This window comes from Papilio xuthus, unplaced genomic scaffold (assembly GCF_000836235.2).
Source record: "Papilio xuthus unplaced genomic scaffold, Pxut_1.1 DF829129.1, whole genome shotgun sequence".
Classification (NCBI taxonomy): domain Eukaryota; kingdom Metazoa; phylum Arthropoda; class Insecta; order Lepidoptera; family Papilionidae; genus Papilio; species Papilio xuthus.
Window position 1 is genome coordinate 2568358 of NW_013529520.1, and position 26344 is coordinate 2594701.

The 26344-nt window shown below is 30.7% G+C and overlaps 1 protein-coding gene across 1 annotated transcript; it reads left to right on the top strand.

Moving 5' to 3' along the window:
* Positions 1-563: 563 nt before the first annotated feature.
* Positions 564-26344, top strand: sNPF (short neuropeptide F precursor). Its single transcript, XM_013315586.1, has 6 exons — positions 564-627; positions 21584-21670; positions 24112-24281; positions 24972-25079; positions 25733-25819; positions 26018-26344. The coding sequence occupies exons 2-6, from the start codon at positions 21586-21588 to the stop codon at positions 26075-26077; spliced, it is 510 nt and encodes a 169-aa protein (XP_013171040.1). The 5' UTR covers positions 564-627; positions 21584-21585; the 3' UTR covers positions 26078-26344.

Below are 26344 nucleotides of genomic sequence, written 5' to 3' on the forward strand. Positions count from 1 at the left end.
CGAGTTCAAAATGAGGTACTAATATAATACATTTTTTTTTGTTGAAAATATTAGCAGATTTTTTTGTAAATTTACTAATATTTCTTTAACCATTCCAACTAAGCTCTAGGCTTGTGCTAGGATATGGTTTACGACAATAGTCGAATGGCGGGATCCGAACCCCCGACCTTGTGGTCGGAAATCCGTACCCTTAACCATTACGCTATTGACGCTTAAACTTAGTAGACTAATTTCTATTAGAACAAACTAATTAGCTTTGTTAATCTTATTTTTACGATAAATATCAGTTTGCATTTTTCAAACAGATTTTTTTTACATTTTACATATTTGAAGCTATCTCCTAACAGCTTAAGGAGATTGAAAGAAAATAACGCACACTTAATCTGGGTTAAACTTTTCACGAAAACCTTATAAAGTGACTTACTTTAAGTTTAAGAAAAAAACTTGTTGCGGCACCAAGTTAAGTAAGCAGCGGCTAAGTGGCCGGCCCGCCCCGGGGCGGGGTGTGGGCGGGTCTCTCACCTATATAAGGCTTGCATGCCACAAACTTTGTTATTGAAAGGCCGCGATCCTATCGTGAACACTACAACCAGCAGTAACAGCTCCCGCCGACAACACACTCGTCAGGTAAGTTCCATTCGCTGATAAAACTTGTGACCGGTAACGCGGAAAAATTATTCATGAATTTCTCTAGCGAAAATAATCCGTATCTATAATAATAATATAATAATTGGGTTAGGATTTTATGTTGACAAAAAAGTTAATTAATATAAAAGAAACAAATCTGTGATGTTTTAGCGGGAAAATTCTGAAGTAATGTAAACTATGATGAATTTTGAATCATAGAAACAACCCAATATTTAAAAAAAAAATAAACGAACATTTAACACGTAACTAAAATTTTAAAAATAACTATTGATACAGTACAATATTTAGAAACCAAAATGTTATAGTGTTTTCATTTTTCCTATTAATTTTTGTTACACTTTCTCGTCATTAAAGTAATATTCACAAGTCCGTAGAATTAATCACAAATCATGTTTTATAAAACATGTTTTTCCTTGCTTGTCGCCAAGTATATATTGCTGAAAAGGGTCAAGCAAAATTCATTCCCATCAAAAAACTCATTTCAGTTGCGGAAAAAGCTTTTTTTTAAAGTCCAGAAGCGTGACAATAATTTAAAATGCCCGAGCTTCTTCGTCCGTGAACAAAGTAATATGTGTTCTCCAGAATTATATTTTCACAACAATTTCTATAGGTTTACATATTAGATATGGACACTATGGTAACAATTGTTAACATTATTAATTTTCATGACAGTGAGCAATTTCGTTTTGTATTATACAAAACTTTTATAATTTCCTACCTAACAGTAATTGTTTCCCGCACTGCATTCGCGCTTAAACTTTGATTTAATTTCTACTATAATGTAATAATTTATATATCAAATATTAAAAAAAAAAATAATATGCAGCAGAATCTTTAGATAGCTAAAAAACATCGATAGTAATATCATTTTTAATTATCATTAAAAGAAAAATTAAAAAGAATATGAGAGTTATTTTAACCCGAATAACGTATTTTCCAAATAATTATAATACATTTCAGTAGTAATTAATAAATAGCTCTGAAAATTATCTACGTTAATATTATAAATCAATCTGAAGACATTCGTTGTAATATGTAACTGATATATTAACATCGAACATCTAATACGAATATACAGACACAAGGGTTAATTTTTATTGACATGTTAACACCACTTTACTAATACCGTTATATTTCTATTGTATTTCTTCTTTATTAGGATTATAGATTATATTTCATATTAGTTTTTTACCTAATTTTTATGGGACAAACTCATTTCAATGTTATTAGTGTTCATTAAAACTTTATCAATCGGTAATGTAATGCAGCTTTATATTTTAAATAATTCAATTCAATACATTGAAATGTTTCATAGGTTGGTAATTAAAGTTTTATTTAAACAAAAACGTGGTACTAATTTATAGTAGGTGGTAATATAATATAGCACTAAAAGGCCCAAAGTATAAATGGTTAAAACGTTCTACTGTCTAGTTTATTACAAAAATTAAGGAAAGTTTAATTCAATATTTCAAATCAACGAAAGATTTCTAATGGATTCTTGAATTGGTAACTTGAATATTGTTTCATGAATGTCTTTGTGACTAAATCCATAGATTATCTTAAGGAAGTTTTCGAGTCAAGTTTGAATCGGCATGGATTCAAAGACAAAAGGGTAAGGGTAGCCTGTTTAAAACTTGTTAAAGTTGACTATACGATGTCATAATTAATAGATAAGGGATATATCATAGAAAGTGTTTATCTTACTCGATTACTTAGCGTTTAATTAAAAGTTAATGGTTTATTCAAAATGCATAAAATAACTATTAGTTATATTAAAAACCCTGTTTATGTTCCACAAATTTTGATTTTTATTATAATTTTATTAAGTTTTATTAATTTCGGTTAAAGAATGAAGTTCAGTATCGTGAATACAATTTTTAGTTATTAAAATAAAGATTTACTTTGCTGTCTATTATTACAATTACAGTTAGTAAGAGAAATTGTTTAAGCAATTCTTGGTACAGTTTTCCATTTCCGTGGATTACCTAAACTAAATGCTTTTAACATTTTAATGTCATTAAATAATTATTTAGTAACAATCGTATAATTCCTTGATCATTTATATTTAATCTGTGGGTTAAATACTTGCCAACTCTAACAACAAAAGTTAGCAAAACAGAAACTAAATAGAGTGTAACATCAAACGTATTTTACTAAGTTAGATGGCATTAGGGTATTGATACTATTTAATATCGTACTTGTTCTACGTCTAAATTAAAAGCTATTTCGGATTTGTAATAAGAGTAGATACAAGGCAACGGCGCGGGTTCAATTGTATGGGGGCTGCGGGTTTGTGGTCAGACAGACGGCCAAGGGTACAGTTAACCCTACACAGACATTTATGTCAATTTTACACACCCTATATAAATCATTATATACCAAAACTATTTGTTTTAAACAAATTGGATTAGAGGTGCAACTTATGTCTGTCGTAGAATGTAAAAATAAATTAAACAATATTATACGGAATAAAGGATCTGTTATAGGAAAATACTGTAATCCTTATTTCAATTGGTAATTACGTTCAATGTGATTGTATCACTTAAATAATTTGCATACATCAATATTTACGTGTAATATTGGTACTCATTAATTGTCACAAACAGTTTTAAATTCGGACTTTAAATGCTTGATATTTTCCAAATAAAATATACAATTTTATTCAACTAGAACTTTTACAATACGCAATATAAAGGAATAAACTTCACATTCGTGTATCAGTTAAGCTTTACAGATTTGCTACGTACAAGCATGCTACGTTGTCTACGATGCTACGACGTAGCATAAAACCTTTTATTAAATGTCGCGACAAGAACGCAGCAATATATGACATCTTACTGCCATATTTTGTAAAAGAGACACTTAAATTTTCTTTCGTAGTACTATAAAACTTTCTTAACAATTTTCATTGCTTAGCTAACTGCTTACAAATTTCTATAGGAAGAATAGTATATTAATAGATTGAAAAAAATCACAAAATAATATGTAGGTCGATAGCACATAACATAGTTCTTTATATAGCGTTAGAGCTTATGCGACCTTTAACGAAGCTTTATTTAGTTTAAATATTAAATGTCATGATCAAAATATTTATGTTATCAAATTACAAAAAATTTAAAAAGACACACAATACAGCAAAATTTTACTCCAGTAATTTCATGGCAAAGAATTATTTAAGAGCAAAAATGTGCATCTTTCTTTTTGTGTAATGAAAAACGGTTAGTATACTTTATGTGATATTTTTAAACATAATTATTAGTTACTTTGCGAATTTTTCATTGACTTTCACTGTCGCATCGTATTTTGAGACATGTTATCCATTAATGTTGGAAAGTCATTATTCTATCGCAATGCTCAGTTTACTAAACAGTAAGGAGTTGTATCCGATAATAAAAGATGTTTTACGGTGAAATTATTCGTTTTTGTGTAGCGCGAGACGGTAATAAAATTGTTTTATTGTTGCTATGACGCGCAGACGCACGATTGATGCAGACTGCACTTAAAAACCTTCTACTTCGATGACACTCTTTTATGATGACAATAAATAACAATAGATAAACAGACACATACGTTAGCCAGAGAAAGAGAGAGAGAGAGAGAGAGAGACGATCATACAAAGAAAAGAAAATACAAAGCAAACTACATAACATTTTTTACATAAGTATTCCCCATACAATCCTTTATATCAAAGTAAACGGTAGTTTGTTCTAAATTTAAATATTAAGATGAAAATAAAAAAAAATTAAGTTAAATTATATAATTGAGGGCTTATTAATATAATTAAATAATTATTATTTTGAGCTGACTTAATGTTAGGTTAGGTGAGATCGTTCATACTTAATGCCGCTAACGTTTTCATTCGCGTTTCGTTTCGTGAGCGCCGGCGTGGCAGTTTTAAAGCTTAATCAACACAAAATTAAGACGCCCAAATATCACACCGTCTCTCCAGATATAACCTAAATGTCTTTAATAGGACGTTAAATTAGCTGTTATAATTATTCCATCCCCTTAATTTTGCAGATACAAAATCAGTTTTATGTTAAACCTAATTTTTTGTTTGCGTCATCCCCTATCTAGAATAAATTATAAGATACAGCTCATTCTGCATTTGAATAACCTTATATGTAGTTTAGTTATGTGAACAAATCTCAGTATAATAAGCATAATATTATAATTATATCAGCTTTGTTTTATGCTACGCAGTCTACGTCATAAATTCAACAATAAGTAAAGTCCCATTAGAAGTTTTCGATGTTTAAATATTCAATATTTAATTTGGATATTCCATTTTTAAGACAAAAGCAATGCCACCGGGGAACGTCTCCAAAACTTCCTAAACGAAATTACAGAGAAGCACATTTGTCTTCGGGTTAATTTTATTTCCAGTGTCCCTTGTTTCATAACTTCTTTCAACGCTTAATCTCGTTATCTTGAAACGTCACTTTAATACGAATAGAGCACTGAAAGAATTTGCAACACTAATTCGAAACATTTCCTTGAATGAAATGAAATTTTAATTTTACCACCTAATTTTGTAACTTAATTGGAATTAAATCTATATGAATTAAATAGGTAAATGAAAATAATTTCTTACTGTTATATTTTTTCTTGAATACATAGAAGACATTTCCTTACCGCTTACGAAATTAATGTTAATTATAAGATATTTTATAAAAGTCATAAATCAAAATAAGTAAGAGCCATTGAATTTTAATATTTATTTTATTCCTTTTTTTAGGTTATTTATCCAATTTCTTCAATCAACTGAATAAAACTATTTAAAAACTATACAGACCAAGTCTTAATATACATCAAGCTTTAACTAAACACTCGTAGAACCTTTCTTAAAATCAGTTCTCGAACTTTTTTTTTCTTTTAAGCATATATTCATAAAAATAAACTTTTAAAATATTGATGTTAGTCTCCTATTGTAGCTACCAAAAAATAGTTTTTACTTTCAAAAAGCAAACTGGCAAAAGTGCAAAAAAGTGAAACGCATATTAGACAAATATATGCGTATACTTTGCATACTCAAACTATATTTTGTCATTGCCGAGATACATTCAAAGATGCGGTAGAAGGAACAATTTGCGGTCAGCCTCAGCGTGACGTGAGGCTGCGGCTGCGTCACATCTGTCACGCGCAAGATTAGTATTGACAAGGGAGGAACGGTCTGCTCGCGGTCAGTTCATTTTCATCGCATAGATGTTACTTTATTTTTGTATTAAAACTTAACATTTTATTCTAAGTAGTTAAAGTTAGTTGAAACGTGAATTCAAACTTTTGTTATAAGCTCATTAATTAATAAAGGATAGCAATATTGTTTTACAAGTGGAATACTGGGAACTAACCGAAATAAATCTTTTATGAAATAATTTTTACAGAATAGATTACTTTAACATTTTACTATGTTATATTTAAAATATAAATAATGTTTTCATATGTTATTATACATAAACATCTAGATTCGCTGTTTAAGAATTCGCTACAGACGCCACGCCGTTACTTCCATGCAAGTCGTAAACTTCGGCTGAGGGTTCGCGATATTTTTGTTGCGCTAACAAACTTCAAAATGTATAAAATCAACATAAATTTTGTTTTTTACTATGAATATAATGATGCACACCTTTAGCTACCTTGTTTTAAACATAACCATAATAAATAACCTTTGATTTAGTTTGTCAATATACATAGAGAGAAATAATTTATTGGCTTCAAATCTAAGGCTTGGTCTAGTATAAAGTATAACAACAGTTACTTGTATAGAATATATTATAAAGTTTAAAATAGAGCTAGCGTTATTCAGATAGAAAAATCACTTTTGATAACTCATTAAACGGATACGATTTAACATTTACAGCATCCATCTTTAGTTAACCGTGACATTTATAAAAAAAAATGTCTCTTGTTGATACAAACTGTAGGCGTTTTCTTGAGAACCGTCACGTGCCTCCTTTATAATTTTAAGGCCTTTCGTAAGATCCTGTGTTTTTTTTCTTCAATTATTTTTTTAAATTCCGTAGATATTTTATGCGCGATATTATAGATGTTTGTAATTCATAACCATTTTTTGGAACCATCATTTAGTACGTAAATGCTATTATTTCATACCAGAAAAATAATATTTTACCAAAAAAGTGTCGGCCTTTAACTTTAATTAAAATCAATTATTAATAATGAGAAGTTATGAAATTTACAATCTCTTCGTATAATTAATATATATACTCAATTCTAAAGCTGTAATTCTTAAAGGGAATCTTAAATGACGGCCTAATTAGATTGCTGCGGAAAATTTCGATAAACCTTTGTTATTTCAAATACGATAAAAAGGTGACGTTAAATATTCAACATTTACAAAACACATAAGTAATTTATGACTTTGATAAACTATAATTCATCTCTTAGAGTAAACTAAGTAGTACTTTACTAGTCGGATTAAACTTTCGAGGAAATTTTTATTAAAAACTACACAAAGTAACTCACCGTGTGAGTCTTGTCGCGTCTTTCCATCATTAGTGACGATGAATAATTGACACCGCTCTGAATGGAAAGCGCGGAGCTGGCGCCACTCTGTAAAATATAAATACCGTATAACTAAGGGAAAGTCGTAACCAATTCAATTAGAACCTGCAATAGTATTGTATGTACCTTTCGTACTTACTAACCAAAGTTACATAATTTTTTCAGCGTTGAACAAATGATGGTGAGATTTTTAATTATCTTAGACTACCTGAATTACCAATAATATTTCTAATTCCTCAAATATCTAGTAGTATTTTTATGTTTTAATTGCAAGAGGGGTTTCCTATCTATTTTATTAATCTTTATGGTCTATATGTAATAATTAGACAATGCTATTTTTGTATTTGTTAGATTGAAATATATATTTTTATTGCTTAGTGAACTAATGTAAAAATACGAAATTGTCAGCACAATAAACGATATAAAGTCAGGTGGAACATACATACCACAGTTTACGAACGAATAATAAGAACCATGCTGATCAAAGATTATATTACAAGTTGTTTTATGTTAGATTTGATTCATAAATACAAAAACAAGTTGTTTACAAAACAATATTGTTACAAAGTGAACTTGATAAGTCGCCACCGAGTTTCCGTGCTGCCCGGCCGCTTGTTACGTCTCATGAATAATCCATATGCAAAGGGAAATTTAATTTTTCTATCACACCATCCCAATTTCACCGTCGACGCGTGCCTCCAATTTGACAATGAAGGTAAATCGAATAGACGAGGTCCGGTATTATGAGGCGGTATACAAGCTAATTTTCTATCTTCAATTTATATGTGTAACAATTTGCCGAAGCAACAAGTCGTAAATAAATAATAACAATATTTGTAATATATTTTATTTTCATTTAAACTTACTCCATGAATAACATCGACTTTTGAATAGTTACGAGTAAAAGTTCGTCCCTGTAAATGACTTCGTTAAAACTTTGGAAGTACTTTTTGTCTAAAAAATTTCGTTTTGTTTCATTAACAAGGTTACTTCCGCCGCAGATGCTTGAGTAAACATCTCCCAATTCCACGTCGCCAGACGGGTTTCGATTTGAATATACCAATTATAACAAAAGTTGACCTTTTCATAATTGTTCATCGATCCTTATTTTTCAGCCGAGTTTTCATTGTCGAAACTTTAATTGTAATTTTTATAAACATGTCTTTAACTCTTTTATTTTTTGTAACATTTTCATAGAAAATACTGTTGGAAAAACTATAACAGTTACCAAAATGAGCAACTGCAGAGGCCCTTAATAACAATAACGACAAAACTTTTAAAAGTAAACCTATTAGGGTCCCTTCCTTATGTCTCCAATTATTTTATCCTCATAGAATATTAAGAACATGAAACTACATATGTATTATAGATTAATTAAGCTGAACAATTTCAACATCAATAACTACGAACAATTAATTTTAAAAACTAAAATGTAAATTTACAAATATTAGATTTATAATTATTTTATTAGTATACTTTATAACTGGTAATTTATATCATAAACTTTAATTGAAAACTACGCGAAATACCTGTTTCAAGTATTTCAGTTATTTACAGATCGTAATAAATTTGCCAATATATTCTCCGTACTTAATTTCATCTAATATTAGCCTCCTAACGTTAATTTAATAAACTCTGCGTTATTTTATTAAGCGAATACCGAATGCGTTAAGTGTTTCCACTTTCCAAGTAACTTGATATTAAAGAGATGCCAATTAATTATAATTTGAAAAGTACGTAGCTATTTTTAATCTAATTGATTTTTACGTAGAAATCAAGTTACAATTTTTATGTTATATTGTGTAACTTCAGTACAAGGAATAAAGACATTGAAACTTGGAATTTTAGATAACATTATGTCTTTATAAATTTATCTGGCTTTAAGTTACAAAGATAATTCTCTTTACAAAATTTATGGAAAAAACAAACGTAAAACAGATTCCTATTTCAAACTACGTCTCTAAATGCTGTACCTTAAATTATATATTATAAAACCTCAGGATACGTGTCTCCAGGAATCTCAAGTATTCAGCGCGCTACAACTTCTATAGTTAAATAACTTCGTGTCAGTATGCAAGTTGTAGATTGCAACATGAGACAATATTATAATACATTCTCAGATCAAGACTACGATAGTTTATTGTAATAAACATAATCAATATAGCCTCAAAAAAACCCCTTAAGATGAATAAAAATAACTTATTGTTAATTTATGCATAAATTGGTACATACAAAATATAACTTGATAATTAGAAATAAGCTCAAAGTCTATTAAAACAATTGAATCACGTTCGTTAAAATTCAAGTTTAGACAATTAAAAAATTGTGCGTTAAACGTTAATAAACCGTTAAATGATTTTAATATTTAATTACGATGTGACATAAATAGTTAGTAATAAACAACTCTCAGTCGTCCGGAATCTCTTTAATAGTCGCACATGAATATTCAAACTGTAGAAACAATTTTCCGCCGGCCACCGCGGCCGCTCAAACTTTTCCCAATTCACAAACGCGTGCTCCAACTACTGATTCATTTGACCCTTTCGTTTTAATGTTTGTTAGTTCACTACCAAATTAAAATCAACGCTCTTGATCCCTGCTCTTCTGAGAGAATTTCTATTGTTTGTTTTTAGACGCTAGTCAATATTTTATAAACTTTCAGGTACATTTTATAATCAAAACAAGTATATTAGGACCGTTTTGTGGCTGTAGTATTGCATGCGAATGCCAACTTAATTATTTGTGACCCTAGGTCACACAGATAGAACAGCCGTAAGTTACCTATCATATGATATTCTGTAAAGGTGCGGTCTCATAGTGCGTGCTACGTACCATTTTATTCTCTTTAACGTTAGCAAACTGCGATTCACGTGACCTAAATAGAGAATGATAAAAAATAAAATACTACTTATTTAATATAAATATGTAAACTTGCAGTATTTACATTAAACGGAGTACTAAACGGTATCGACCAAACAAATTACACCCCATAATCCTTTATGTTCCGATAACAGGTCGTTTGAAACGCGGCCCATCCTCTCGGCGGGTTTAGATGCAGCGCCTTACGACACGCGTGGAAAGAGATGTCGTAACAGTTTGAAGACTTCATGACGTACTAAATATTCAGTACCGATATGTTATTTATTATAAAACATAGTCTATACAATGTTAAGTATAATACACTCTTAATTTTACACACTAGAAATATGTAAAATCATTCGTTGTGAATCTGTGTCGTTTGGCAATGAGCACGCAGTCAACGAGACATTACGTTGAAATAACTGATGCGAACAAATGTCATATAGATGATCAATCACAAAGAAAAAGCAAAGTAAAAATGAAGTCAGCGAAGCAAGAAGTTTATTCATTTTAGCGCACCAGTTGCTCATATCGCTAGAAATACAAATATTTGTTTCTTAAAATCTTAAGTCGCTAAGTTGCTCTTATATTGTTTTCGTATGTGTTTGTTTAACGAAGTTTTATTTGAATTGATCGCAAATGAATTTATCAGTTGCCTCATTAACATATCGTCTAGAAGTCGCTATGCATGTTGTGAAGTTCCGAAGTCGGGACAAAGCTTTGCATTCATCAATAGGATTAAAACATCTTCGCGTATATTAATTAAGGGACTGTAGAATTTTCGATCGCTCGGTACTTTGAACATTTATCGCACCATTCGACATTTTCGACGGAGAATAACTTGAATACTGAAAGGGGGGTGTAGAGGGAAAATGGTATTCACATTTCCTTTAATTGATTACATAATTTTATTATTCAATTACAGTAGGCGTTCATATTTCAGGTAAAGGAGCGTTTTAATATTAAAAAGCTGTTATTCGGAGAGTTCTGCAAATACTAAAATGATTCAGATATTTCCGAAGGTTGATTTGACATAGTTTTGGAATGAATTGAAGTTATCTCGAGAACTAATCATACTATTCAAGTCTGAATTGTACTGAACATAATGAATAATGATAACAGATGTATTATAAGTGAGTCGTAAAATTATTTAGCTTTATGAAGGCGGAGCGGAGCGGCTTACGAGGACGAGGCTATTTCATGTTACAAAAGAAAATTTATTACTCTACGAGACATCCACTCAATCTTGAGATAATTTCAAATAATTTTGTACCACTTACGAGTATCATAAATATACGATAAATCTAATATGAATTCAGAATAGTAACAATGTTACACAAGGTTTAATAATAAAAAAAATTATAATAATAATTCATTCTGCATTTTTTTTATTTTTCGTAATAGTGCTTATTAGATTATATGTCTGTTTTTCTTTTTATTATTATTCATCGAGTTATAGGATTTTTACCAGTTAATATCTTGTTTAATCTAAGCTCGAATTAGTATGCAATGCGTATTATTTCGTAATTAATACTGTTATGATCAAAGCGTTCAACTGTCACGAATTAAAACGTCGTTATATACAATTTGATTTAGCAGAGAGAGAGCTGGGCTTTCTGATTCTGTTCGCAAACAACATTATACTACAAATTCTAAATTGTAATACAGTTTGCTAATTGCTTCATGAATATTTAACACAAATTAATTATAAAAACACATGATCACATCTTTTAATTCATAGAAAATTTAAGATTACTTATCGCGTTTTCCGAGAAGTTGCGAAGTTACAAGTCCAAAGAAAAATTCTGGCAAATAATATTATTTTAATATCTATAAATTGCTGTTTAAAATAGTTGCACGCAATAACCCGAAAGATTAATAATCACCTGAAATTGATTGCACATTTTAGATAACGTATTATTTTATTGTAGTTCAAAATGAAAAGATTTTATTCAAAAACAAGTACAGTCACGTGACACAAGTTAACAGAGGACAAATATACATCAGAGTATGTGAGTAAAATGGTAAAGTAACAAACTAAATGTGTTTACGGCGCGAACAAGCGAAATGTAGGAATTTGATTTAATCTCACCATTTCACTTTGTCCTCTACATTACAGTCGAGTCGGAGTTATATGCTATTGCTAACGACATCTATGGTTTCACATGAATAGCTATTTTACTGCGTAATAAAAAGAAAAAATAACAGTATGAATGAACTAGATAGGTTTTGATTTTTTATCACATCAACGTGTTTTCCAATAAATTAAAATACTGCGTACACATTTACCATGCTCATTAACCTAAATAAAAACTTGAACGCAAAATTTATTTTTAGTTTTAAAAATATTTATTTAATATTTCTTTTATTTTATATCCTAAATTTAAATTGTAATATTACAAATTTTACGACACCATCAATATATCTCTAAGTAGGGACCTGTCCCGGCTTCGCCCAAGTGGCGAAGAATACATGTCAGCTGTATTTTCTATTATAACCCTTAATCTATTATAATCAGTACCCTTCCCGTTGATGTGCTATTTATTAAGTTGTAAAAACCTTGTAAATACGGCCACGTCTGACCCGCGATCTGGTTTACTCTTATTGTTTGTGATGATATCTTCAAATGCCATCGCTTAATTTCAGTCCTACAAGACTTTAGGAGATCTACAATTTTCTCATACATCATACATAATTTTTATATAACTCTCACAATATACCCTGGGTATGTAAAAAAGGAAAATTTTAAGAGATCCTAAAATATGCGGTTTGTTTACAAAACTTTATAAAAAATATAGCTTATAGAAAATCAAATCTTGTCGCTTTACAATATTAGTAAAGATAGATAGATAGATACGTCCCTCTCCCAACCTGTGAATAGCTTGACCGCTCTCTACGCGAGTGTTTACGGACCCGCTCCTTGACCAAACATTCCTAATAGCGTCCTCGAGTCATCTTTACCCACTCATTGTCCTCACTAGCTCTATTGTGTTCCATAAAATTTGCACCACCATATAATGTACGATAAATTTTAACCACTTCATAAATTACAAGTAGGGTGTACTTTGTTCAAGATTCTTATTGTTAATAGAAAACTTATTTTATTAGATTTTCCGTTAGAATGAATAAGAGTAAACTATCGGAAACAGAGTAATGAATGTAATCGAGAACGCATTTCTTAAATTACAATATTACAAATACCCAAGTCCATTAAAAAATTAAGGTTACTACATAACATGCACGATTGTGTTTTGTAATAGCAGATCCAACACGTAGTAAATAAATTTTGGTTACTTAAAATCAATCAACTGACAACGAGTATCATTAGTTTTCATTAACTATTAATTCTTATAAGCTTTATTAGAATTTTTACTGAGCCACGTGTGTCTATAAAATGTCAACAGGGTGTAATCAGCTTAGTACGGACTCGACACCTTTGATTGTCGCAGACTCGTCTATTTCACAAACTGCTAAGCTTTACGGCCAACTATGTTTATTGTCCACCCTATATAACGTACATTCTCGCTTTTACAACTTCATATATCTTTATAGACGGTTACACGAGGCTATCTTTAAGCTGACTGAACATTTAATAAATTTGAAATAGTTAATTGAATATTGTTCCACTATAAGTATACTTTCTTCTAATTAATTTCAATTAGAAATGAATGGATTTTTTTAATTGTATGCAAAATTATTTGAAAAAAATTTAATCACGCTCGGAAACAATAACACGTTTTCGTAATAATTTACTTTGTTTTGTGTTTTAATCCTTGGTGAATTTTGTAATGAGGTAGAAGTAACTTGAGTAATAAATTATCTCCGGCTATTTGAACATTAGAAATTCTTTGACCGCAGCTTATTAATATTTAATTTTAATCTGTAAAAATAAATTATAAGCTTCAAAATGATAAAAAATAATTTCTATATGATTATCGTTTTTGATTTCGGTAACAAATATATTGACTAACACATATAATAATTTAAAATTATTACGGTAGCAAAATTAAATTCATAATTCCACTTATTTCACCGTCGTTACTAACGTTAAAGGTATTGCAACTCATCACGACCACGGCCGCAAAGAACCATTACATAAATTCATCTCGAAGGAGGTTGAAAATTACATTAGCAAAACCCCCATACAATTTGAATCGCTGCCCTAAATCACCCCGCACTAACTGTTGCGTATCTGTGCAACAAAAGCGAAAGATTGGAGTGGACATGACAAAAAAAATGATTGATCCAAAATATCACACGCTTTTTCTAATTCACATTGAAAATTATATATTCATCGTATTTAATGGACGTCATCGAAACTGCAGGTGCCAGAAAGAATAAATAAACCACAATAAAATAAGGATTTTCGAAAACAACAATATGACAAGTTTAAAAGGAAGCATTTCAGTTAAATATACAAATAATTTAACATATGTAGTGAAAAGATTTTAACTTAATACTTAACTAATATTGTTTGGAATATGTTTAAAAAATAAAAAATATAAATCTCTTCCTCCCTATTCCAAAAAAATCAGCAAGCCTCCGTTAATTTTGTTACGAAAATTTAATCCAAGAGACGCGTAGCCAGAAAATGGCAGGCAAGATGCGAAGTAGCTGAGATTTTGAACGTCACTATTCATCATTTTGTAATTTAAACCTCACAACTTCCACACACCTTTTGTTTCGTAAACGTTTACACCAGCAATAAATACACTGACGACTGAACAATAACTCAACATAATGTAGATTAAGCTTAATTAGATGAAACGAACAATAACACTAAATTACATATTGTATTAACATATTATGCTGTTAAAATAACGTATAATACATATTTATTAAATAAGAACCAATTTCGATTGATACTTAATTGTTGTTATTTAAAAACATATGCTAATTAAAAAACCGTCATAAAAATAACGTATGTATATAAATTGAAAAAAAGTAATAATTCTGTTAGCAAATTATACAGCGTGATTTATGTCTAAATCCTCATAAAGACGATATTAGGACGACGGTGAAAACCGCTGGAAAATCCATTAAGTAGCATCAACGCTTTATCCGAACAGACAGACGTCGCCGCTAAACTTTGGTCTTACACTATAGAAATTAAATTGTCAATTTCAAAGTCATCTTACAAATATATAATTTAAAATGAAATTTTAAATATTGAAATACAAAAAGTTTAAGTATATCGCATTTATTTAATTTGATTTGAAATTACGTACAGATAAGAAGACCTTTACCTTAGACAATAAATTGAACATTAATTAAACATAAAAGTAACTACTACTTTTTTAAGTTTAAATTGAAAATATTGGTATAACGTAACACATGTTTATCCGCTTACTAACAAGTCTGTCGACACATGAGCAATCTATCCAACGGTTAGATCGAAACGGATAGACAACTTCCCTGACATGGTTTTTTTATCATTTTTCTGTACTCTTAGTGAGAGCTTCGCTACAGTACATTTTCCGGGAAACTTGATTGATTTTCTCTTCCCCTTCGGATATGATTTACGCTTTGAATAATTCTTACCCTTTTTATAAACTCTTTCAAATAATAGCTATGTTATCTTTTATCATTAATATAATAAGACTTGACCCGAAAATAAAATACAAACATGTAAGTTTCAAAAATATCACAGATAGCATAGTTGAGGTACCGGATACTAATTTAAGCAATTAGAGTTCCCAATATTAATCTCAAACAGAATCTACTAAGTCCATTGACACGGACTTGCTGATTCGCTCCTCAGGGATGCAATTAGACTTAACGGAGAACCAAGTCAGCATAAAGCCTTGCATTAAACTTATAGTAAGCACGTCCAATTTGTCCGTAGCAAATCTGTCATCTATACGATGAGCACCTTAGATAAACAAGAATTAAATAATTTTAAATTATCAATATTATGTTTCGTCTACAAATCTGAAGGCCCATATTCTTAATAGAATTCTAATAGATTTTTGGGTAATTTGTTATTTTATATCCGTAGATAATTGTTTCATTTATGTACATTTTGGTGGTGGTCATATGTTATTTAGTAACTGGCGTTAAATTTAATTCAATGTGGGAATAGCTCACGTAAAAAAGTCAGTGTAAGTTGGAAATCTCGTAAAGATGAAGTATGGAGTTTTAATTTAGTGATGGCAGCCATTAGTGAAATTTCTTTTCTGTACGTAACATGATTTGCTAACAGCTTTTGCTCAGTGAGAAGCGTAGATACTTAAATCATATTTTTATCTGTACAAACATTTATTTTTATATATACATAACACGTACATAAAATTATGTATGTAAGAAGGCAGGATGGGTAGTTAATGTTTTAATTTATCGCTTCATATATCAAAGTAAGGAAATAAGAGTCTGAGCTTTTGAAAACTTATTTGCCTTTTCATACATCTCCACAAAATATTACTAATAATAAATGAGATAATAAACATTCCTAAATTTAATCACTAACAAATTATGGAAACATTATGCTTAACATTATATACAAAGACTCCATTACAGATTTTAGCATATTATACCAAGCGTTGCCATGTATCAAATAATGTCATATAGTATTATTATGTGTTCGTTTATTAAAATATATTAAAACTTGTTCATGTAACATACATATTTTAAACGATCGCCGAGCCTTAAATTCGTCAAAAACATCGTCAGATTACTACCTTGATCTCCATCGGCATAGAGTTTAAAATGTAATGCATAGTAATACGGAAAACTATGAGAAAGTAAATACTTCATAAGGATTAGTGAGATTGCAATATAACAGGAAGTAGAGTTTTAAATTTCCAACTCAATAAAATGTCGCTCGTTTTGCTGAGCCACGAATAAAGTATAAAATTTTTATGCATTCGAAGATTTCATTTCATTTTTGTAATTTTAAAATTAATGTTACAGCTATGTTGCTTTTATTCGTTTTAAAAGAAAAAAATTACAACAAACCAAAAGTAAGATAGGTACTTCAAAGTTACTTATTGAGGTTTTTTATTTACAAATCAAAAGTAAATTAAATGAATTAAAAGTAGTCTTGGTAGTGAAGCCGGCTTTGAACGATTTTTTCTTTTTACATCGTAAATTATAATATTCAAGGAATGTAAATAAAATATATTTCAAAAAAGTTTGACAGACTCGTATACAATTTAGTCATTGAAACTTGTGTCAGGTGCTTTGATAACCAATTAAAGTTTTCTTGACCCGCCCCTATCCGCCGTCTACCTTAAGCATTTGTCTGAAACCTACGGAGAAAACTTATTCTACCTCCCAGACATGCTCACTTTCAACTACAGTTTAACGGTTCAAAAAATTTATTTGTAAAATTTATGGACTTAATATGATGTGATGTACGTTTTCATGCAAATTAAAATCGATGCATTCCTTTTGATATGAAAGTTGCTACTTTTTATAAGCTTTTTATATCCAGTATTGTTTTGTTTTGAATTTGAACAATATGCCCATAGACAATAAAACAAATGAAAATGTTTTAGAAGTATGTTGTTTCTATGAAAATAGCAATCTATATTTGAACCAATTAGTATGTACTACATGGTTCTGTTTTCTATAATAGAACGGTTTCATCGAATCCGAATCCTATATTCCTTTGAGCCGACAATTGTATTTTTTTCATATTATAAAAATATAAATAAGTAACAAAAATATAAAGTAAAGAGAAGAAAATTTAATCACAAAAAAGGCAACACTATTTATTCATAAAAGCGATATCTTAAAATAGGCATAAAACTAACTATTTTTAGAATTTTACTATGGTTCCGTCGTATAATAAAGGTGTCGATTTCCATAGAGTTAACGACACTGTATGTTGAGTCTATGGTCTATGCCTATGGGGTGTGCCGCCATGCAATTTCCCGCCCGACTGATCAAAGCAATGTCACGGTGAGCCGCTACGTGCTACACAAGCGCCTACACAGCGCTATGAGTGCTACGCGTCGTAGCACAAACCACAACAAATACTTTACCAAAACAAACCTTAATTTATACATTTTAGTAGGTGTAATATTTTGAACATTATAATGATAATATCGGAAAATTATGAGATTTCATATATAATTAGAAACTTTATTTAAGTAGCTATTGAACAGAAATAAAATAAAATAAAGATATTTAAATCATTACAAAAAATAAGGCGAGCAAGCTTTACATTTTCCTTTAGTGAATTGTGTCGCAGAATTTCACATTCAGTAAGGCACTGTTGTTTCGGTATACAATCGCCGTAGTCAGTACTCGCGTATGTTTTATTTACAAGCATATCTCGGTGCACATGGTGTCTGTCCACTTTGTGAAAGGCTTGCCATTTCATAGAAGACGACTTTTTACGTTATTTTTGCAACATATGAAAAGGCATTCCCAACGTTGTTTTTTCCGAGGAATAAAATTGACTGTGATTTCTTTTTGTTATAATTTGGATTATTATAGTAATTGTAATTTTTTGTCATAAAGTTATTTTTTATTTATGTAAAAGATGTCTACGATGCCTAATAAAATTATTTTTGAATGCGTATCTGTCCTGCACCAAACTAATTCCTAACATTGTCAACTAATTGGTTCTAGCATAGGATAAGGATCGAGTCCGATTTAGATTCATTCAATTAGCGTAGATCCTTCTCCATTCGAGTACTTGGAAACTAATTCAGACTATCTTAGAGCACCAATGTCATTTACAAACGTACAAACAATTTATTCGATTACGAGAACGTCGACACTGGAAACACATATTGCGTATATTGTTGAATTTTAATCAAATAATTGTATTTGCTTTATTTTTTAGATTCATAAATGGAACGATAACTTAAACTAATGCCTTAACCAACTATAATTAGGAAAAGGATACAAAAAGTTTTTGTTAATCTAAAAAATAAAATTTATACTTTTCAAAAGTAAAGTAATGCGAGAAGAAATTAGATAAAAGTTTTCGTCATTAGAGTCAGGGATGTCAATCGCTTAAAAAATCGTAATGACGTGATGTACGTGTCAAGTTTATCGTTCATTCGGTCCTCCGGTCATCAATCACTCGTTCATTGGCTCTAGTCAATTGCGACCGGCCACACGCTATATTCCCCACCTGTTGATAGTCTGCCGTATCAACATTTTAGGTCATTGACACCATTATCTTTTCTTTTGAAAATGTTTTTACTTTTCTATTGATAGAAAATATACCATAAATGGGTGCAATTTTAGTGCATTACATGTATTGCTTGCAGATTACATAAAATATATGTTGTAGGAACAAAGTTCATTTATTAAATGAAACATCAGTTGGGGAAAGTTGAACGCAGATGTTACGGAGATATTTAATATAGAGATGGAGGTAATTAGTGGACGTTTTATGCAACGACAGAAATATAAAATAAATTTACTTATAGTAATTTCAGAATATCAAATGTATAAATAAAAACTTATGCACATAAATGTACACTCATGTACATAAACGTGTACTAATTTACCGCATCACAGGTTAAAGAATGTAACTTCATTTGTACGAAAAGCACACTTTTAATAGAACGTAGTCATGCAGACCACGACGAAGTAAGAGTTACTAAAATAAATATATTAATTTAAAAAGGAATAAAATCAGATTGCATAATAACCCGTTGTTTCTTAAGTTAACATTATCAAAAATTCAATCGCTTTACGTGTGTCACAAAGAAGATTTAAACTTGATATTTTATCGTATAAATGCCTTGCCTTTTATATAAATTAAATAATGTGTTCTTGTTTTATAAAATAGAAATATTGCAATTAGCCGTTTAAATAATTTTATTAATGTGGTAACATCTGCATAAACGTTTTCTAGGTTTAAGACAAAATTTATTGTAATTGGAAATTGTTTTGCAGCGACTGCACTCCGCTACAACTTACTCCCTCAGATCGTAGACTCATCTATCATAATATCGATCAGACTCCATAGAGTTTCTATTGGAGATGTAGTATAGCGAAACTTGCAGACAATGTTACAGTATAATCTAGTAAGCTTAGTAGATAACTTAATCTAGAATTGAAATAACAAATGCATCCCGAAATTCAAATAACGTAACTAACCACAAGGCTAGTAACATAGGTAGGTGAGTATTTGACGGATGTACAAACATCATTTCCTTAAGCAAATATCTTCGGGATATCAATAGGGATATATTGTTTCAAATTTGTACCCCTTTTGTTTGTGCGATGACATTTTCTTGTTTACGTATATGAAATACGTTTGTTTCTATTTGTAATACTGGCAACTGAGATACATTATTGATGATATCCTTGATCTCAGTATTTTATTCAAAGACTAGCTGTCGCCCGCGACTCCGTCTATACGGTATTTAAAAAAACTTAGTAGCATATGTGTTCTTTCAGACTATGGTCTATAAGTATGGCAAATTTCATCTCGATCCGTTCTGCCGTTCTCGAGATACCTTCAAACAAACATCCATCCATCCAAATATTTCCATTTGTAATATTAGTAAGATTCATTCACTATATCATATTAAAAGACCAGAATTGTGGTCTAACACCCACGCAATTAGTTCATCATATCGCATAGTTTTGATCTAAAGGCATTGCACGTAGTAGTTAATAACTGTTCCTCTTATGAGCTTAGAACTAGGGATGTCGACTTTTGAACTTTACCCCACGCATTTTCCTTTTTATCACAACGTCAGGGCTATGTAATTGGTTCACGTTATTAAAAAAGAAATTTACATTGCAAAAGCTACTTCAGGACGTTCCAGTTATTAGATTTATTTTTATATTCATACATATAAAGCAGAATAATCACATTTTTTAGTTACAAATCCGAGCCGAGAATAACATTTGTATTAATATTTATATACCGCAATATTTACTTTTTACAAATTGCCTTCTTAACCAACTGACAGCATTATAAGTACGTATATTTCATGCCCAATATGTAGCGCAGGTTAAATTTTATTTGACAATAAAAAGAAGCTCCTATTCGTTATCTCTTACAACATAAGCTAAATTGGGCCCCTCAATCCCTAGGACGGAATGTGTGTGATAAATCTCAGTTATTGTGTCGGCTACACATGTGAAAAGGGCTTTAATAAAAACGCCTGTACATTTTATGTGTGAGCGCGGGGCGACGCCGCGCGCTGGGCGCGGGAAGGGCATGGGGAGTGCGTGATGTGACGAACTGACACCGTCCCTTGATAACAGTGATTGATGACGTCACTATTGCCGTGTGCACACGAACGCGCGGAATGCTAGCGTGTCGGACTTGTTGAGCCATTATGCCATTGACATTTAACTTTTTTTTATTTTCAGGCACAAATATTTATTTCAGTATTTAATTAATATGATTATATAACTCATAAATAAAAATGAACTTTACAATCTTAAAGACTTTATCTTGAACATTAAAATGTTTTTCACTTTATTTTAATTCAACTTTAAAAAAAATGAAACAAATGATCGTATAAAAACATTCGTGAATTAAAAATTAAATTACAAAAAGCAAATGATTCTACAAAATAATCAATTGATATACAGGAATATTAAATGAATTATTTTTCTTTTGCTTCAGCCATGTCTCGCAGTTGCACCATCTCCCTAGCGTTGTGCGCATTGACCGCCATCTGCATGCTGCCGACCTCCAGCGCACAATACGAAGGTAAAGTTATAATGAAACCTTGTTTCTATTTATTGATTTTGTCCCGGTTATTTTTCAATGAATATCCACGGTTATCTTCAACCTCCCGAATTTATAATTGAGGGTATTTTATTTAACATGTTTTGAATAATTTATTTTATAATTAACTTACTTATAATACTATTCAATTTTGAATTTTTAATACTTCTTGTCCATTTTATTAAATTGCTAATTTACTAAACCTTTTCCTCGAAACAGGAACTTTATTAAATATTAAAGCGAGTTGTTTTAAGTAGAGTTAACATTTAAGTCCACTTCGACAGGGAGACAACTCGATGTTGATTAATGTTTTAAGGCAGTGTAATATCTTAATATTATACTATATTTTACTTAATGGTTTATGAAAAAATATTTTTATGACAATGGTAAAAACATAATAGCCCAGCTCAAATAAAAACCAAATTATAAAAACCACTACAGTAGCTTCAAAGAGGGTGACACGCAGTATAGCTTCATTGTTTTTTGCATATAAAATATCATTAAATTTTTAACCCACAATTTATTTTTTCATATTTATAACCCTATAATGTGATTTTCTTTATACAAAATTATTTTGAAAATAATTTCAATTTTTTATATGATTAATCATAAGGATATATTTTACTTTAAAAACTCTTATTAACTTAGCGAAATATGATATCAACGAAAACGCGTACAGCCGTGAACGATTGAGATTGCGTCAAATGATAAAAATATAAATTAAACTGAATGAAAATGTCGACATAGTATTATATTAGCTGTAAATTTAATTATAATTGGAATATTTTATAACTCTGTTATTCCACGAAAAATTAATCTCGATTACCATTAATTTTTTTAATTGCGCTAAATTAAAATCTTCAATATGTTACTTTAGTTAGAAAAACTTGATTCAGAATATGCTTTTCTATAATGTTTCATACTCCTTTTGTCTTAGTATAATGTGCATTAACCCTGACCGCAATTTAAATGTTATGTTAATAATCTAGTTCATTTGTCTTAAGTCTTATTATCTGTATTTAACGTTAAAAATGAAATACGTGACTTATTGTAAGCAAGGGAGATCTTTTGTGACCCCCTCTTTTCAAGCGCGGACTCTAAGCAATCGAAGATACAATAAATTATCAACCTTTTTCCTTATGTTATTACTTAAATTATTTAATTCCAGTGTATTTTTAGTGTACAGTAGTAGTTAGTGGTTTACCTTTTGTTATTCGAAAACCGTGTCCCATTAACAATGGCAAATAATCACAATGCAAAATTATTGCTATTTTTTTTTAGAAGGGACTTGAAGTTGTTTGTGAATTTGAAGTTAAGAGCGTATCACGTAACCTAACTCTTGAGAGATCGTAATAATTCAATGTATAATATTAATTTAACAACAATGTGGTATCAAAGATCAGTACCTAGACCAATAAGGAAGTTCGTAGAAGCACTAATAAAGTGCAAAGTTCTGGCAACAATCAACTTTACTGATGCTTAACATTTACAACTTGAGTATCGACTTACCGTGCGCGGAACTAGCGCAGTCACAACAAAGTTTCTGTTATTACAATACAAATCTACAGCCTACAACAATGTTGCAAAAACTATGGAACTAATATAAATATAAAAAAAACATATCTTTATTACATAGGAATTGACAAAAATTTAAGCGGTAAAATTTCATATGTCATTAATTAAAAAAAATCAAGACTTAACTACTGCATTGCACTGTAGTAAAACATATTTCTTAATACATTGAGGTATACGCTGATTTTTTTTATATAGTAACTTCTCAACATACCACTAAAGTAGCTTAAAACTTTATAAAAGTTTATTATACAATCTGTTGCTAAGTTGTTTAAAACCTGTTACGGTAATATGCAGTAAAACACAAGCTGCGCACTTCTTTATACTTAACCAACGAAAAGGTTTAAGTAAAAGTAATTAGCTTATTTACTTGAAATAGGTTTTGAAAAATCATTTAAACAGAAATTTAGCTATTTCAAGAACGGTTCTCGATACTAGGAATTCGAAGAATCTTAACACAGACTACTCATATGTACATATATTACTTACGAACTTTGTCAGGATGTTTTGAAGTAGATAGGGAGCAACAGAACAGTAAGACAGTGCCACTCGTCATGTCAGCGGCAGGCAATACGCATCGCTGCTTCGCTTCTCTTTCATAGTTTGTTTTGATTGTGGAAATCTAAGAAATATATTTTATTTGCAATCTCCATGAAACTTATTTTACATAATAAATATTAAGATAGAATTATTATGGTATAAGTATTATGTAGGTAACTTGTAACGGATCGAAAAACACTCTACAGTCTTCGATATTCAACTTTTACACTCAGGACATTATTATAGCCAAATTAATGTTCACACTATTGACATTTTCGTAATGTTTATGTTGTAACAACTATTTTGTACAGGTGCGGTAGGCGAGGGCCAGGGCTGGGAGGCACTGGGCGGGCTCTACGCGCTTCTGGCGCAACATGATGCACTCGACGGACACGCACTGGCCCGCAAGTCTGTGCGTTCGCCCTCTCGCCGGCTGCGCTTTGGCCGCCGCTCCGACCCCGACATGCCCGCACAGGCCCCGGTAATAATATTGGCTCTTACTAATATGAATTAATTTGTTAATACTAAACTCCAAAAAGAACGGATTCGAATGGTACTTATAATAACGTAAGCAACTTTATAGCTAAATTTACTATATAAATAATTTACTAAGGTCGTGGGAAGCAGAAAATGGAGAACTACCTGATTAAATTTTGGAATTACTTAAGAATCATAAATTATACATTTTTGATCGTGCAATTATCTGTACCTGTAACGAAAACATGCCTAAGGACTGTCTTTTAATCTCATCTATTGGTATCCAAATGAACGATATATCCATCAACACGATTTTGAAAACGATTCCCTCAAAGTATTTTCTTTTCCACAAAATTACAGGAAATGTTAAAAGTAGGTCGCTCAACGCACAAGTGTATCTCCCTCAGCGCTGTTAACTGCGATAAAGAACCTTCTTATTCTCCGTTTAACGTAAATCTCTCAATTTAAACACGATTACGTCATTACGTGACACGTGAGTTTCATCTCAGCGGTATCCGTAAACACGGAACTTTGCTAATATTTTATTGTTAAAAATTTAATTTTAAATATTAAAGTGTAACATTGCATTTTTAGTCGTTTCGTTTTCTTAAATTAAAGAAGAATAACTTTAGCGTTACAAATAACGATTTAACAAAAATTTTAGGTTTTTTTAACATAATAATAACGTTTTTAGTTGGACGAGATGGAAGAGCTGGTGATGCGTGAGGTGCGTACGCCCGTCCGTCTGCGCTTCGGCCGCCGCTCCGAGGAACACGCTGTGCCCCACATCTTCCCCCAAGAGGTAATGCACAATGTACTGAGAGATGATGATACAACATTCAACCAGCTACTCAGTGGCTTATTGCGGGTAGAGGAAATTCTTTATGTCTCGACAAATATTGTCGAGACATAAAGAAATTGAAATATTATATCAAATTGTGTTGAATGTAGAGTTACATACAAAATTGCGTGATGTTAAATTAGATTGGCATTATTAAATTCCTTAAGTTTGATAATATATTTTTGAGTACTCTAATGAATAACACAAATTACAATACATCTAGATCCCTCTATAGTCTAATCGTTTGTCTTGACCTTATAAAATTACACACGTATTGTTGTAACATCGGACCGTAAATAAAATGTAAAGCCGTGAAATGAAAATACAACTCTAACAAGGTACTATCGTCTAAGGCTTATTACGACGATATACTGTTTTACGACGAACAAACTTCCCTCACCTTATAACTTTGTTTCTATATTGAATAAGATTGATGTATTGAATACGTGATACGAAGATATAAAGCAGAAGTGACAGCCTCTGTATTAGGTATAATAAGCCACTTCTAGTCAGTCTACGATTTTGGTCACCATAACAAATACTTTGTTTTAACCGAAGTCATGCGAGGCACTTTTCACTATATATCTAAATTATATTCTGTATGGTGTGTACAGGAACAGGACCGTGCTGTGCGTACTCCCTCTATGCGTCTTCGTTTCGGTCGCCGCTCCGATAACAACATGTACTTGCTACCCCTAGAGGTAGGTACTTAACATTTTATAAAACATTAAGAATTCTTATAAAACAAAAAAATAGACCTTTATAAATTCCCTAAATCGCATAATTATACATGTCTATAATATCTGAATCGATCTGAAACCTCTATAATAAGTTTCCCAAAGTTAGATTTTCTTAGTTATCAAGAAATATTGGTTTTTAACTTTGAACTCTTGTTTCAGTCCGCCTTGCCTAAGGAGGTGAAAGCCAACGGCTCCGTGGAAGACGACAGACAGCAGTAAACGTATCGATTCTACTCCTAACAAAATAATTTCTGCATCTCAACGCTCCATACTATATGTCGCCAGTCTGTTGCGGCAAGCTATACCCGCTAAACATGCTGTGTCAAAATTTTAATATCAATATTTAGGTGTTTTTAATAATATAAGCTAAATGTATACAAAGATTATCTATGATATTGTTAACAAGTTGATAACGAAAATTTTACGTCGTGTCCCTAATAGGTTTTTTTTTAATGTTGAAGTTTCTTCTGTATATTTTTTGTTTTT

Bases quoted from the DNA above. Each gene is read 5' to 3' on its own strand.
- sNPF (XM_013315586.1), top strand. From the start codon at position 21,586: ATGTCTCGCAGTTGCACCATCTCCCTAGCGTTGTGCGCATTGACCGCC. The intron at 24,282-24,971 runs GTAATAATATTG...TAACGTTTTTAG, and splicing joins ACATGCCCGCACAGGCCCCG to TTGGACGAGATGGAAGAGCT. The intron at 25,820-26,017 runs GTAGGTACTTAA...CTCTTGTTTCAG, and splicing joins TGTACTTGCTACCCCTAGAG to TCCGCCTTGCCTAAGGAGGT.